This window comes from Convolutriloba macropyga, chromosome 4 (assembly GCF_964194025.1).
Source record: "Convolutriloba macropyga chromosome 4, txConMacr16.3, whole genome shotgun sequence".
Lineage (NCBI taxonomy): Eukaryota > Metazoa > Xenacoelomorpha > Acoela > Convolutidae > Convolutriloba > Convolutriloba macropyga.
The window spans coordinates 52,956,274-52,972,103 of NC_134471.1; the positions used below are offsets into that span (position 1 = coordinate 52,956,274).

The 15,830-nt window shown below is 34.3% G+C and overlaps 1 protein-coding gene across 1 annotated transcript in view; it reads left to right on the forward strand.

The window, feature by feature from the left end:
- Positions 1 to 3,110: 3,110 nt before the first annotated feature.
- The window catches only part of LOC142337746 (protein mono-ADP-ribosyltransferase PARP3-like), a 48,516-nt gene continuing 35,796 nt past the window's right edge, over positions 3,111 to 15,830 (forward strand). Inside the window, 2 exon segments of the mRNA XM_075387230.1 lie at positions 3,111 to 4,165; positions 13,695 to 13,827. Of these exon segments, the coding sequence (XP_075243345.1) occupies positions 3,864 to 4,165; positions 13,695 to 13,827 (435 nt within the window). The 5' untranslated portion in view covers positions 3,111 to 3,863.

The window sequence follows — 15,830 nt, forward strand, 5'->3', positions numbered from 1 at the left end:
GCAGACTACAAAAATTAGCAAGAATTTCGAGAAAAAACTTTAAAAGGAAATGTAGAATAAAGAAACCAAACCATTTCCCTTGTTCTAAAATAATTCAGGAAACAAAAAATTGCTAAAATTGACAAAAAACTTTAAAAAAAACACCCTTATATGACATCTGAATGCCTCACAATTGTTGGAGAAAATCAAATGTCAAACCAAATATCAACCGCAATAGTCCTCTATTGTCTAGACCAAAAGAGTTGTTGTAGTGTAAAAAAGTTATATTTGCAATTGTAAAGAAAACTGGTATAGAAACCTCCTCGTTAGCAAGAGTTTTCCTTCAATTAGAATAAATTTAGCTCGGCCATCTTTGAACTATTTAAAAAACTGTTTGAACAAATACCACTCTTCTTTTTTCTGCTCTCCAAAGGTATTGAACGAAGCAGTCAGATTAAATGAATTAAATAAGTTTGCATGCGAAATTAAGATTTTACAACTTATTTCCCTATTTCACTAACAAATCATTCCTCATTGAAGAACTCAAAAAACCTTTGCTTCATAAGATTTATATATATATATATATATATATATATATATGTATATATTTATATATATATATATATAAATATATATATATATATATATAGATATATATATATATATATTTAAATTTCTATCTAAGTTCCTGCAGCTAATGATTTCTGCAATTCATATGCAAACAAACTAGGTTATGCACAAAAAACCGAAGTTGCACTTGAGAAAAATGTGTAATATGCAAAAACACATCTTATGTTCTTATGCTTTGACCCAAGTATCTTTTCGGACCTGCAAAATTCCGTAACAATGCAAAATTGCGTAATTTTCGAGGGCGTACAGCATGATTTCTTACGTACGCTGTTTTATTCGGTTAAAAAAATTTTTCTTGTGTTCAATTGCTCTACTTTGTATTTCAACTCTCAACGCTTGCCCGGGATGAACTTTCTTGACAATCATTCAAAGAACATTTACGATTTCATATAAGACCTACAAACTTTCTTAGTGAGACTTTGCAATGGTAAATAAGAATCATATATGATCTTTTCATGGATAGTGAAAGTTTATTTGATTTTTTTAATGATTAGTAATCACGATGTTTGGTCGTTCCCTTTTTCAAAGCTTCATGAAGCAAACAGTTTTCAAGTTGAATTATCTTCCCTATAAATGCTAATTCCTGAGTTTCTACAAAAGAACACCAAATAGCACTCCCAAGAATCAAATACAAAACACAAGAGTTAACGCAAATAGCTCTGCTGTAATTTATATAATGAAACAAACTGCTTATACTTTTAATTATTCGGTTTGGGGGATACATGTACAAAACAATGTTCCGCATGAAATATAAAAGCTCGGTTTAATGTAGAACAAACAAATTGAGTTTTTCCTATTTTTTAAAAAAATTGTTCTTGCTTTTTCAGACAAAATTTTTTTCTCTGAATTACCGGATTACAAATTACAGATTAAATGTAAACAAAATGCATATACATTGTGTGTTTCTTCTTGCAGTAACTGATTATGTGGTACTTTTTTCGAGACCTAAGATGTCCAATTGAAGTCTCCTAAACTTGTTTTCAGAAACTTTTGAAAAGCCAAATCCTATCTTGGAAACCCACGTCAAGAATTCCAAGTTCGTGCAAAAACGTCAAAATCCCAGGATCTGGGCAAGATCGGACAAGTCTTTTTATGAATCTTCCTAGATTCTTGTTAATGTCTCTTGGTTCTTCGAACTGGGCATAGCCCGGGTCGAAAAAAAATTGGAAAAATATGTAAGATAAGCGGTGAAAAATTGGTTTTTTCACCGCAAATTTTGTACATAATGTTGCAGTGAATGCATTGAAATTATGTTAGTTCACCGCTAGAGTAAGTGGTGAAATAACAAAAATTCACCACATTTCTCCGGTTTGTAGAAGTTAGCGTCCTTGCACGGATTCGAGCCTCTCACCTCCTTTATATCAGCCACTTCATCTTACACTGCGCAACTTCTCACTAACCTCTAGCATATTTGTTTTGTATTTAAATCAAGTTCACTCTACTTTTTGTAAAACATGCGCGTTTTACTTTTGTAAAATTAGCGGTGAAATTACAATATTTGGCGGTGAAATGCAATGACATGTGGTAATTTTTTTTAAGTATACGGCTTACTCTAATTGTGAAATTGCATAAATTCACCGCTTAAAAAAGTTTGAAAAAGATGTATGATTATTTGTGAGTAAATTTCCCGTTCGTATTCTAATAAAATTATCTTAACCTTGTTGAACAAAAGACAATTCGAAGCGTTTTCTAAGCGTTGAACTTATGTTATTTCATCACTAAGTTAAGCGTTGAATTTGTGTAATTTCATCGCATTCACAGCTTTTCCCACACAAATTTAACACTTTATTCTAAGCGATGAACTTATGTAAGTTCAACACTAAGCTAATCGGTTTTGTTTATGTAATTTCATCGCATTCACCGCTTATCTTACCAAATTTGGACACTTTTTTTCAAAGCGGCGAATTTGCATAATTTCACCGCTTAATTCTGTGGTGAAATTATTTAATTTCACCGCCACCCGGCGATAAAGTTTTTTTCACCGCATTCACCGCCTGATTTATGTAATTTCACCGCATTCACCTCTTGTCTTACAAAATTTTCCGCATTCATCGCTTATCTTGCATAATTTTGCGTTGAATGGCGTTGACACCTTGACCCGGGAGACGAAATGTCTTGCGAATTGGTCATCACACTTAAACAAATTGTGTGATATCTCACGTACACGAGAAAACTTCAGATTGAATGGCCTACGACATGGCCTACCTTTTTACATTTTGAACGCAGTTCTTTGTAAAATAAAAAAAAATATCAAAATTATTGCTGGAATGGGCATTGAGGAGTTCAATCTTTTTAGTCCGAAGAGAGGTCTGATTTGACCCCACAAATAAGCATGTCCATACGGGCATATAGTTTAAGACACATGAGTTGTTTCTGTAAAACCCAGAGTATGTTTATATATATTGTGTGCAAATATACAAGCAGTTCAAACTAAGTGATTCAACTAAGCAAACTGAAACTAGCTACTACTCAAATATCTTTTGTTTAATCGAAACGTTAACCTTTCGATCATCAGAACTTATAAATCGCATTGTCCTGATTATCCAAAACAATTGTTTATATTTAAACTCAAACCACTAGTAAAATACCACTGACGTTATTGAATAATATACTATATGGTTTATTACTATTACATGTATGTGCCTCGAACACTTTAACGCTCATTTTATGCTTGGAGTTCATTCGGTCAATTGAACAATAGAGATTCCCATTTTCCCTTCTTCAGTACTGTGAACTGAAATTTCCTTCACAATTCCATTTATTTCTTCACATGCATACGTAGCGAGTGCGCAGTTTTCCTGTGCATGTCTTTTTGCAACGTAACAATTCGTATATTTAATACATAGAACCGCGTGTTATTACTGAACATACTGCGTGAAAAAATAGTAAATACACAACCAACTTCACGCTCAAATTTTCATTCAGAAAAAAAATAAACAATACTGTAACAGTAGAAGCAGTGAAGAAACAAAAAACACGTTTGAGCGAAAAATACTACAACGTGTAAAACTTACAAAAAACAACACAAGAAAAAACAACATTCAGTTTTGTTGACTCACGCCATTTTATCAATTAAATCGAACCGTTGTTTTTGCTCAGAGGAAAAACATTTACTTTTTCCAAATAATTTTCTCCTATTCTCATTAGAAAAATTTCACGAAGTTCAGTCATCGTAACATTCGATTAAAACCAGCCATCGTAAAATTTTATAATAAACACAGACTGACTAGTACCTAACCAACTATTTTTCGAAGATGCCTCCAAAACGCAAAGCCACTGCCAAAAAGGCAGCGCCCAAACCTGCCAAAATGTCCAAACAGGATAGCGTCCAGGCTAACATCGCGGCTGCAACCAAAGCCCTAACGAAAGGCAAGAAGAAAGCGAGAAAGAACATCGCTGTTGACAAATATGTTCGGATGTCGTTTGTTGAGGTGTTCGAAGATTACGACTGCATGCTGAATCAGACGAATATTGGGCAAAATAACAATAAGTACTACGTTATCCAGATCTTGAGGTATACTACTGGGAAGCCTGGAAATTTCTATGTCTGGAACAGGTCAGTGTGCAATATTTATTTCTATTGAAGCCTTTAAAAACCTTATCAAGCTATACTTTGAAGTTAGTCCCCTTAGTTTTACGAAACAAAAATTCAATTTTTGACTCAATATCTCTCCACATTGTAATCACATTTCAAACACAATTTTTACACCATTGATTCCTTGCGCAACTGCTGTCTTACCTATATAAATGAGACCAAAACGCACTTGTAACTTAGCAGAAACCCCAATCTAAACTTGATGAACTCCATCTAATACTCACAGTAAAAAGAATGTTGTCTCAAAATGTCATGAAGTTTTCACACTAGTTTAAGAATGATTAATTTTGCATTTGCCATAAACATTATTGAAAGAGAGAAAAGATGCGACTGCACAAGTAAATAAAAGCAAACTTTACTTACATATTAAACTGCATGTTTTTGATGGGAATTCTCAGAATTTATTTTTGTTTTCTTCATATTTTACTGAAAGTCTAAATCTAAATGGGCCCACGTTCTTGGAATTTGATTACAAATTGCAGCAGCGATGAGTCAAAAATTTATTTTTACTGAGAAAATTAGTGGGTGCTATCGTACTTTTATCGTTCAGTGTAAATTAGCTTTCATTGTTATCATCCCATATGCAAAAGTTACCTATATTTCAAACTTTTTATTTAGTGTTGGAGTTGATCTGTTATCTGGCCGTCTTAAATGTCAGTTTCAGTTTCAATCATAACATTTTAGTTTTACTGTGTTGTTCTTCTCTTAACTTGGAACTCATCATATTACTTCAACAGCCCTTACTAATATTGCAACGGGATTTCCTCTGCAAAGTTTATTTTGAAGCGCACATGGGAAGCTGAAACATGACAAAATGTTTTGATTAGGTCACATTATAGGCGTATACTGGTACCCAATAACTTAGTAATTTACTTATTTATATACCTATTTTCCACTTTTAATTCTTGGAACAATGTAAAACTTGACGATACTTACTTATTAATAGCCGCCCTCATCTTCTCAGCCGGCTATTATAGCGCTCCTTTTTTTTACGACTCGAAGAGGAGTATTGGAGAAGTCCTTTTTTTAATCAATCTTATTGGATTGATTTTTGAAGCGGGAAATGAAACGCGTGAAAAAATTTCGAGTGATTTTGGCGCTGAACAAAAGTGAAGAGCGGAGCGAAAAGTGAGTGGTTTTTGTTCATACCGCTGTATTTGAGAGAGCGAGCGAAATTTTTTTGTTCACGTGCGGCATTTTATAGCAGTTTTTTTCATTTACTTTGTTTAAGAGGTTTGGTTATGATATTGTTTTAATTTTTGGCTGGTTTCGGTAGTGTTTTGAATGTTTCTCGAAATTCATATGAATTTTATGTTAATTCGGAGGTTTTTAATATATTTTGCTGATTTTCGGGCTAATTTTTGCGTTTTTTTGAAGAATATTTTGTTTTACTGGCTCAAATGGGTATTGAAGAAACCCCTTCTACGTGAGCAATATTATGATAACAATTAGTTACAGTTTTGTGGGTAAGAATCATTTTTTTGTTGAGAAATATGACAAAAAAATGGCGAAAATTGGAACCATTTTTCTTAATTTTTTGCAGTTTTTCAAATTTTTTTCTGTTTTTAGCTAAGTTTCGTTGCCTATTATGACTTGCCTATTGTTTTGCGAGCATCTGGATACCCTATTGGTTGAAGGGAATTTTTCTTTGGATGTGTATGTTTTTGAAATATTAAAAAATTTAGTATCTTTTTCCAGTTTTTCAGTGAAAGTTGTTTCTAAGAGCTTTTTTTTCATATTTTTAGCCGAAAGTTTTTTTTTCAAATTTCACATATGTGGTTTATGTAAGTACTGTTTGTTTTGATTAAGTTATTTTGGCAGAGATAGTTTTTTCGGGATCTCAATTGATAACAAAATTTGATCAGATTTTTTATCATATATTAACAGATTTGATTTTATTGTTTTTAATTTTTTGTTTCATGACTTTGTTTCAAAATAATCATAAATTAGTGAAGGCACGTTTTGTTTGATGAGTAGTTGGATGGCGTTTAAATGGATTTTCACTTCGAGTCGTTTCCGCTTTACCTCATTTGGCCGCTTTTTCAACATTTTGCGTGAAATCTTTTTGACTTCTCTAGGCTAGTTTCTCTCTTCTCTCATTCTGCTAAAAGTGATTTTGAACATCAGTTGCTCAGCAAAGCAACTCAAAATGAACAGAGTCAGTATAAAAAAATGAAGTCAGAAGTAGAAACGGGATAAACCCATAAAGCCCAATTTTAGATGCCCGCTATTTGAACATCGTTTCTATAAGTCTTAGTTACCATCTCTAATGCTTATTGATATTGATAGTAACCCTGTAGCCTCTCTCTAAGAAATAGAAGTATGCTCAAATACGAAATAAATATAATCCATCGAAATAAATCTGACTTAAAAATTGTTTTTGTTCAAAAATCTTTTTTTTTCAATACCTTCTATTCTTTCAATCCCAATCATGCTTATTGGAATCAACGGCGGCTATTTTCCGGCAATCGGCCGGGTATGTTACTTAATGTTTTCAATTGCGCTGTAAGCCGCAACTACTTTCTGTGAAAATAAATTAAGTTCAGTACACTGGTAGACACTTGTAATGCATATCAGATTGCGCAGGAAATGATAAAAATTTTCCAGTTTTTGAGCACCTTTTGCCGAAAATCTTTGATAAATTCTACACTACTTTATGTTTGATTTTTGTTTTCCGTATTCAAAATCGCAAAATCTCCCAAAAATATTTTTTTTTTATTTTTTCCATATAAGTTTCAATTAATGCCATAATTGCATGACTACAAATTTATGCAGTAGCTTTTGTCAAAAATAAAACAAATCATCGGAAAAAATTTGATCTCATAATTTTGTTTTATCTTTAGATATACCAAGGGTTATCTATTACTGGTGTTGCTATGGCTAATAATCAACGAAAGTAATGATAATGGTCACGTTCTCTGCAGTTTTTAGAACGTATTCTTTTGAGTTTTTGAGTGATACTTTTAATTCCAACGATAAAACAATTTTATCAAAAGGGGCCAACTTTTGGCTAGAACAATATGCTCTGAAAACGAAAAAGTTTTCCTGTCACTTGCCGCATGTTTTGTTTTCATTGATAGTGCTTATATTTTGGATTAGGAATTGATAGATTAGTGAATATAAGTTTAAGAGCAGCTTATATTAGCTGGATTTTGATCAAAAAAATATCAGTTTCATAAACAAAAACTTAAGATACAAACGCCGAAGAAATCGCTTCCGTTCTACAACTTAGAGCATTCTACAACTTAATAAAACTCCTATTATTGGAATACATCGACTCTTGATTTTTGTTTTGGAGACAAGAAGACAAACAATTTGCAATAAAAGAAAAGACAAGATAAAATCAGACTCGCAAAGGACTTCAAACCAACATGTCATCTTGTTTAATTATCTCCTTTGTACAATTGTACTGGTCTGAAAACAAGTCAGTTTACTTCTGTTGCCAAAAAGAAATTTAGCAGGTGATTATGTTGTTGGACAATATAAATTGCATTGAAATGAGCGTCGTTGAGAATTTTTTCTCGAAACTGTTAAGAACACATATTTCAACTGCAAAAGTCTTTCCGGTAAAAATGTTTCAAATGTCAATCGTAAAGCAAAAAAGTACCAATAAAAGTTTTAAAGCAAAACAAAGTTTAATTTTGTCGGTAGACAAGCTCCTTGTTCCAATTTTTTTCAATTGCTCTTCAAATTGGTAAATATATTGAATCATTTTAATGGCTATTTGAAAAGTATTTTGCTTTTTGATACATTTCTTGATGTTGAATTGTAGATGTGCCTCAAAACCTCAAAAGCGTTAAAATTTGAGGCTCAAAACCACAAAATTTGAAGTACAAGTTTTCCTTTACAAGTTCGAAAGTTTAAAATGATAAAACGCTTTTTGTCCTATAAATCTTTTGTTCTTGAATAACACTCCTTGTCAACACAGAATCAAATAAATCAAGTTTTGCGTTAAGAAAGACCATGTTCTGCGTTGGGTCCAAATTGAGGCACTTGCTGTAGGAACGTCCTTTGGGAGTGAGTCTTTTATAAAAAATGATTTTTCACTAAAAGTTGCTTTTTAAAATCCTGACTTTTAATTGGCTTTTTTTCACTTAGTCTCTACGCTTTAAAAGTTGTTTCAAATTCTTATCTTCGTCGTTCTGCTAAGCAATAGCCTCAGTGGGGCCCTGGCCAAAATGGGCCAACTGAGCGCTCTCCTATCAGAAGCAAGAGCAACCACTGATGATACTTCACAGGATGAACGAGATTTTATTCAAGTTCAAAACAAACGTAAGCGTTTTCGAAACCAAAACGAGAGGAATTCGATATCACAGACAGTTAGACCAATAGTAATAACAATCAATCCGAGACCAACTCAAGTGCAATTTGCTCGAACTATGAAGACAAAAATTCCCACAATTGAAAATACAACGAATTAGAGAATTGCGAAACTGTTCCGACTTCTTTATCCAACCTGAAAACAAAGCCTCCAGAGATAGTCTTATGTCAAATACAAACCTGCAACAAGTATTCCCTAACGCTAATGTGAACACGAGAAATACACTGCCAAAGGCCAAGTACAAACCAAGCTTTGTTATAGTCAATGTGCATCTTAGCATCCGAGAAAAAGAAATAAAAGAGGAACTCTTCAGCAATAACGGAATGAATGTAGTAAATGTGTCAAGGATTATAAGCTGAGCAAGTGGCAAACCTACAAAGCTTATCAGAGTAATAACAGATTCAACAAATCGTGTTTTAGCAGCACAAAAGCACGGTGTAAAGGTTGGTTGCCTAATCTACTGATGTGAACCAAGCAAAGAGCCGCCACATGGTAAACAATGCTTCAAGAGTCAGAAATATGGGCACTCCGCCATTGAGTTTAAAATTGAGGAGCGTTGCCTGCGATGCTCAGGCCAGCACACAGTAAATCAATGCGCCGAACCAAAAGAAAATGCCAAATGTGCAAATTGTGGTGGATCGCACGCATCTGTGTACAAAGGATGCTCCTCCTATCAAGACGCAGTTGTTGAAGGGACAAAGAGAAAACAAGATATCAAGTACTCAACAGTGGCAAAAAGACCGAAATGCTACAAACAAACTCACCTGTCTCAGCAATAAACATAAGTGTTCTGGATGCTGAAGTACTAAGCGAAATCCGTTCAACCTTCAATACAATGTCTTACAGTGATATCATCAATGTTGTCAGTATTAGTGCAAGCAGAATATTCGGGGATAAAATAGAAGGTCAAAAAGATCATGAAAGCTCCAAAAATGCTAACAACAATTTCACGAATGTTCCAACGCAACAAATTTCAACAAATAGCCATCAATTCAGCCAACATGGAGAAAATCAAAATTTTGCAATGGAACCGCCGAGGCTTATCCAACAAAATATTAGAACTTCTCTCTCGTAATTTTGAAGGAAAAAGATATTGATATTGTGTGCCTGAATGAAGTCAAGAGCTGGCAAAAAGACAATCTAACCGATGATTATTTCGGAGTTACGGAAACGAGAGCAAGTAATTCACATGGCTCAATCATTTTAGCAAAGAAGGGAACGACAATAATAGAAGTTAAGCCAGAAAAGTTTGATAGAAACGAGCGAGGAAAATTTTTCGAAATAATAAAAGCTTGCTTTGAAGTACCTGTTATAGGTCATCTCTGGGTTATAGCATTTTACAACTCACCAGGTCGGGATTTGAATCTATCAGAAAATTTTGAAACTGAAATGAAGAACGTTTTTATCTGTGGAGATTTCAACGTTCTACATCAAGAACTGAATTGCACATAAAACACTGAAAATGGTGAAAACATAATCGAAACTATTGAAACTGGGAAATTCAAGCTTTTAAATAACGGTTACCACACATATCAACCATATCAAGGAGAATGTCGAAATATGCTTGTTCTACATTTCGCCGATCAATCAGTCTTCAAATTTTTTGACACATTTTATGTTTCCGATGACTTTGGTAGTGACCACAGCTGAACCATTACTACCCTGAATATAATGTCTCAGAGCAGATTCGATTTGAAGGAAAAAATCAACTTCAAAAATTTCAACCAGATTGTCAGACAAGAATGCGAAAACTCTCTGCTATGTCCACCAGTCTATCCAAAAGCAGAAGAACTAAATCAACTAAATGAATTACTTGTACAGATCATTTAATTCTCGCTACAGAAGTCGTTTATCCAACAAAAAAGATTACCTTTTGGACATGAAACTACTAAACATATCCGGGAAGAGAAGGAAAAAGAAGAGAGCTGAAAAGAACAAACGGAGAACAGTACAAATTCCTGAAAAAGGAAATAAATTTCCTCCAAAGATCAATAAAGAGGCCCATGAAACGATCGGAAAAAATCAAGCAATCAAAATTGATAGCAAATGCTCAAAACAAGGGAAGCAAAAGCTTTTGGAGAGCAGTTAAAGCCTTTTGTGGTGATTCAGAAAACCAAATGAAACTGAACAAGGTGTTGAAGTCTCATATAAACAACTCAGAGCGGAAACAGACATTGAGAAATGCGAAATCTTCAAAACTCTTCTACAGGATACAATGAAAGATCATACATACGAAAACTTGGAACTAAATGAGCACTTCGAGGAAGTCGAAAACGAGACAAAAATGTTGTTCAAATACGAAAATACTGAACCAAATAACTACTGCATTATAAAAGTAGACTATTATGAAGAAATTTTGAACAAAACAAGAAAATCAAGTCCAGAACCAGATAAAATCAGCTATAACATGCTGAAAAGGTTACCTAAATGCCTCAAAGCATATATTTGTCTCCTGACAACTAGCTCAATAAACAATTCTTATGTTCCATCTACATGGAGAGAATCACAAGTCAAAATGTTACCAAAGCCGAATAAAAACAAAAAAGATGCAGAAAATTACGGACCAATCAGCCTAACCAATTGCATTTCAAAATTTGTGAAACAGCAGTAAAGAATTTTGTCCTAGCGCACTGTGAAGAAAGTGATGTCTTCGGTGAAATGCATAGTGCGTATAGAAGGAACCGTTGGACAACTGATAATTTGCTCAAACTTACTCAGCATGTAACAGAAGCAATTCAATGGTCCGAAATGGTCGGATTTGTCTGCCTAGATATTGAAAAAGCGTTTGATGCAGTGTGGAGATTAGGACTTCAAAACAAACTGCTACAAATTGGTGTGCATAAAGCTCTGATAAAATGGGTTAACTCTTTTCTCTCTCAGGGAAGCATCTTCGTGAAAATTAATAACTCAAAAAGTAGCACATTTTCAACACTAGCTGGAGTACCTCAGGGCAGCGTCATTGCACCAATTCTCTTCCTGGTTTATGTCAGCAGCATTCCTGTAATACCGACACAACTTTCTCAATTTGCTGATGATTTTGCCTCTTACTACAGGTCGCGCTCCTGTAGAATAATTCAAGAGAAACTTCAGTTTTCACTAGACAAATTGATCAAATGGTGCGAAAAACTAAAAATAAGAATAAATCCAGGCAAAACAAATTTTATGCTTTTTAAAAATCCCTCAAAAAAGTTTCCAGTTTAGACCGTGGCAAGAGAAAACAAAAGAATCTACCAACTATGGCGGCTCAGTCAGATCAACATTGATGAAGAGTGCTTACTGACCTTGTATAAATCATGGGTTCGACCTCTATTTCTCTATGCAAATGCCTGCTGGATTGACCAATCTAATTCAATTATCAACAACATACAACTGACTCAAAATAGAGCACTAAGAATTTGTATGAGGAAACCCCGCTGGTACAGTGTCAAAAAACTCCATGAAGAGGCCAATATAACTGCAGTAAGAAATTTTCAGATTAGATTAGCAAATGAGTACCTGAAACAGGCAGAAGAAAACAAGATCGAATCAATACTTGAACTGATCCAGAAAAAGAGACAACTGATCCAGAAATATCGCAGAAAAACCAGAATAACCATCATCCAATGACTAATTACCAGCCGCTTGCGTATTTAATTCGGGGCAAAAGTCGAACCAACAACGTCCTAACCGAACAGCTAAGCCAGCAGCTCACCTAGTAAATTTGGGGCTTAGCTGTGAAAAACACAAGGAAAACAACAGCAGTTTATCTACTGAAGAATGTTAATCGATTAACATCATTTTAAACCTAGAAAATTTTCTCATTTTTTCATATTCACTCCACTGATATCTTTATCAAAGTTAAGTTACGGTTATACAACTAACGACATAATACAGTGCTACGCGCGGTTTGGTTCAGTGGTTTTAAGGTTTAGGTTAGCATAACACTTTTAACTTATCATTCTTTCTGTATTTTACTTCATTCTTCAAAACGCTTCCTTCTCTCAATTTATTTTAACGCGTCTTAACGCTTGCCTTCATGAACAAAGTTACACTAATTACACTTTTTACGACTAGCGCAGCCCTTTAATTCTCTGATCAAATGAGGCTCGGTAATTCATTCCCTGACGCGAGCGCAGCCCAATTTTTAATGGTTTATTTATTTTTTATCTACTTTTCCCACTCTCAATATTTATTACTTCTTGAATAGTTTTTTCTTAATAAACGACTTTTTAATTTGAACAAAAAAAATTATTGATATCTTACCACGCATTGAAATACAACAAACTAATCAACTTTTACGAGGCTAGCCAAGAACACCAAGAAAAAGAGTAAAAGCAAGCAGAGCCAGCAGAAGCCCTTCCCGGCGCTTGAAATGGCTCCCAGCAACAAGAGCAATCAATTGGTTTTAAAGGAAAAAACTCTGAAAAAACAGGAGCATAAACTCATCTTTCCGAAATTTCGAACTTTCTATTCTAATTATTGATGCCTTTTAAATTGATTGAACTTGATTGTACATACATTAATAATAACTGAAAAGGGATTGAGGCACTTGCTGCTTCTTAAGAGCTTACAAGACAATACATCGCCTTCTAAAATTTTTTTTCTTCCCAAATTTGCAAGTTCCTAAATGTTAACTCTTCGACATATAAGTTCAAATAAGTTATCCATTTGACGTGCAAGTCTTGGCAGGTTATCCTTCGCAAAAAATTCAGCCGCTTTTTCATTTCTAAATACTTTATACTATCAATGATCTGTTACCTGTTTGCTTAGTTTTCGTTCTCGAATGATCATAACAAAAACTAACGCTTAGCAAATGGCGTAGCAGATGATTGATATTAAAAGATTATCATAAATGGAAAAAACTAACCTATTAGCTCAGAGTACCAACAAACAATTTAAACCTTGAGATAAACATGCGTCTATTTTTCCTATTTCATCCACCTATGAGGCAAACAACCAAAATGATGAATTAAAATTTTCTCGATTGTATTATTATATTCATAGATATATTTAACCATCAAGTTTTGTGTTTTCTGAATTTAACTGTTTGGTAACCAATAAATGAAAATCGCAAGCTCTTAAATGTTAACGATCCGGTCTCACCTCGGATGGCGCACAGATTGTGTTCGTGAACTTAGTAGTACAATCATTCACTAATTTTTGTTGCGGTCAGGAAAGTTGATGTTTCAGGTGGGGTCGTGTTGGAGAGCCGGGTGCAAACCAGATGCATGGACCTATGGACCAGGATGCGGCTATCAAAAACTTCAGCAAAAAATTCCAGGACAAAACCAGGAATAAGTGGGAGGATCGAGATAACTTCCAGGTATCTGCTATAAAAAATCATTTTGTTTCTCAGTAATCGCAATGGAGCAGCATTAGGCTTTCAGTCTGTAGCGCATTAACAGTTGTAGCCTGTTCTCAGCTTTTTTCTATTATTCTGTCCTTTTTCTATTATTCCCCACATTTGAGACTGTCGTATAGTTATACCTCAGCACTTTCAAATAAAACCTATTTAAAAGTGCTGCGAAAGCTTTGGTGTTGTCAATCTAAAAGGTAATCAATCTAAAAGCTCGAAATGACCAATGTCGTTGCAAATGATCAATCTTTGAGGGTCGGATCATACAGAACTGTGTGTTTTTTTCTTCAAAGATGACAAAATCGTCAACAAGCGCAACGAACCTACCGACGAAAAAACATTTGATGGCTGTTATGTCAACTGTCGAATAATAAAGCTATTACGCAAACTATCCAATAAAAGCAAGTAAATTATAGGACACCTGGTGCAACTTTCCGTGCCAGGGATTTTTTTCCTAGACAGCTATATTAACGCATGAAAAAACGGTTGTAAATTAAGCACATCAGACTTACTGCTTTTGCTACTCATTATAAATAGTTTTGTTTGACTTTCGGCTTTGTCTCAATTCACTGATAACTCGATACAACAATTCTAATAAACATTTACTTCCCAACCTGAGCCAAAATTTCACCCTCATTCACCCCTAATTAGTGGGGATAAGGGTGTGATGCGTATTCAACTATTTATTGTGGAAAAGAGTGTAAGAGGGTAATTTTTTTAAAAAAATATATGTTACATTTACACTCTTTTCTGCACTCTTTTTACACTCTTGCATAGAGTGTAATTTAGGATGGAGTAATAAAAATTACACCCTTACACATTTGCCATTGTAACCAAATTGAAACGCATAAAGCAGATATCAGTTGTCACAATGGTTACTACACAAAGTGAAAGTAGCATGCTCGACAGAGGGAAGAAGGGGATCAATCCGGACTACCTTCTGCCACTTTTATTTTTTTAAAATTACACTCTTATAATTACTCTCTTCCACCCTTAATCAAACGGAGAAATAGGGGTGTGAATTTGTTTTTTTTTCACTCTTTTCACAGACATTTGTTGGGGAAAATCCTTGGCCCGTGAAGTAAGGAATCAAAGTTTTGGATTTTTTTCCTGCTCAATTAAGGATAGAATATGGCCTTGAATTGAGTATTTTACACTCTTATACAGACAGACTAGTCCCAGACTTTTTTTACCAGGTCGTGCACAATGTCAGTGTTGCAAAAACAAATCTGTTTGATCAAACAGGTAGATAAGTAAAACAATTTCCCAGGAGAGAGAGAGGTCGATTTATGAAAAAAATTTGTTTGGCCGAGATTAATTATGAAACAAGTTTGGATCAAATTTATTGGTCTACCTTTTTTTGACCAACCTTGACTAGTTGATCGACAAGTGTAGCAGTAGAAAAAAAATTGATCAAATTTAATGGAAGCCAGAAAATAATGAGCTTCAAAAAATGGCATCACCTGTTTGGTTTTTAAAATTTAGAAAAAAGCCCATGAAGAAATTTTGATTCACCTATGCTTTTTATGGGATCGTGGCTTGAATTATGACTTTGAATTGAACCTAGCTGTGCCAATTAAGTTCACATTCATTAATCATTTCATATGGCTGACCTCTCAACTCGAATTTTCTTCTCGAGTGAATAGGAAAGATGAATTTGGTTAATTACTCTTGAATCAATTTTGAAGTAACTATTTGTCGCTTGCGTCTTTTACGACTCAAAATGAATTAAGTTTTCTACTAGTTTTTGGAAAACGAAGTTACATTTATTTTTCCTCTTTTTTGTCTCGAAGAGGAGTCTTTGTATTTTGCAGATGCTGTTTTTAGCTGAAACATGTCAGTCCGCAACTGCAGATTTGATTCCTCTCTTTTCTATTTTTGACTAATGGTCAGTTCTTGCGAAACTAAAGTCACCCTCAGACCCCAAAATGCCATCCACCTTCTCATCCCCCCACGCCCCTCACACCTTT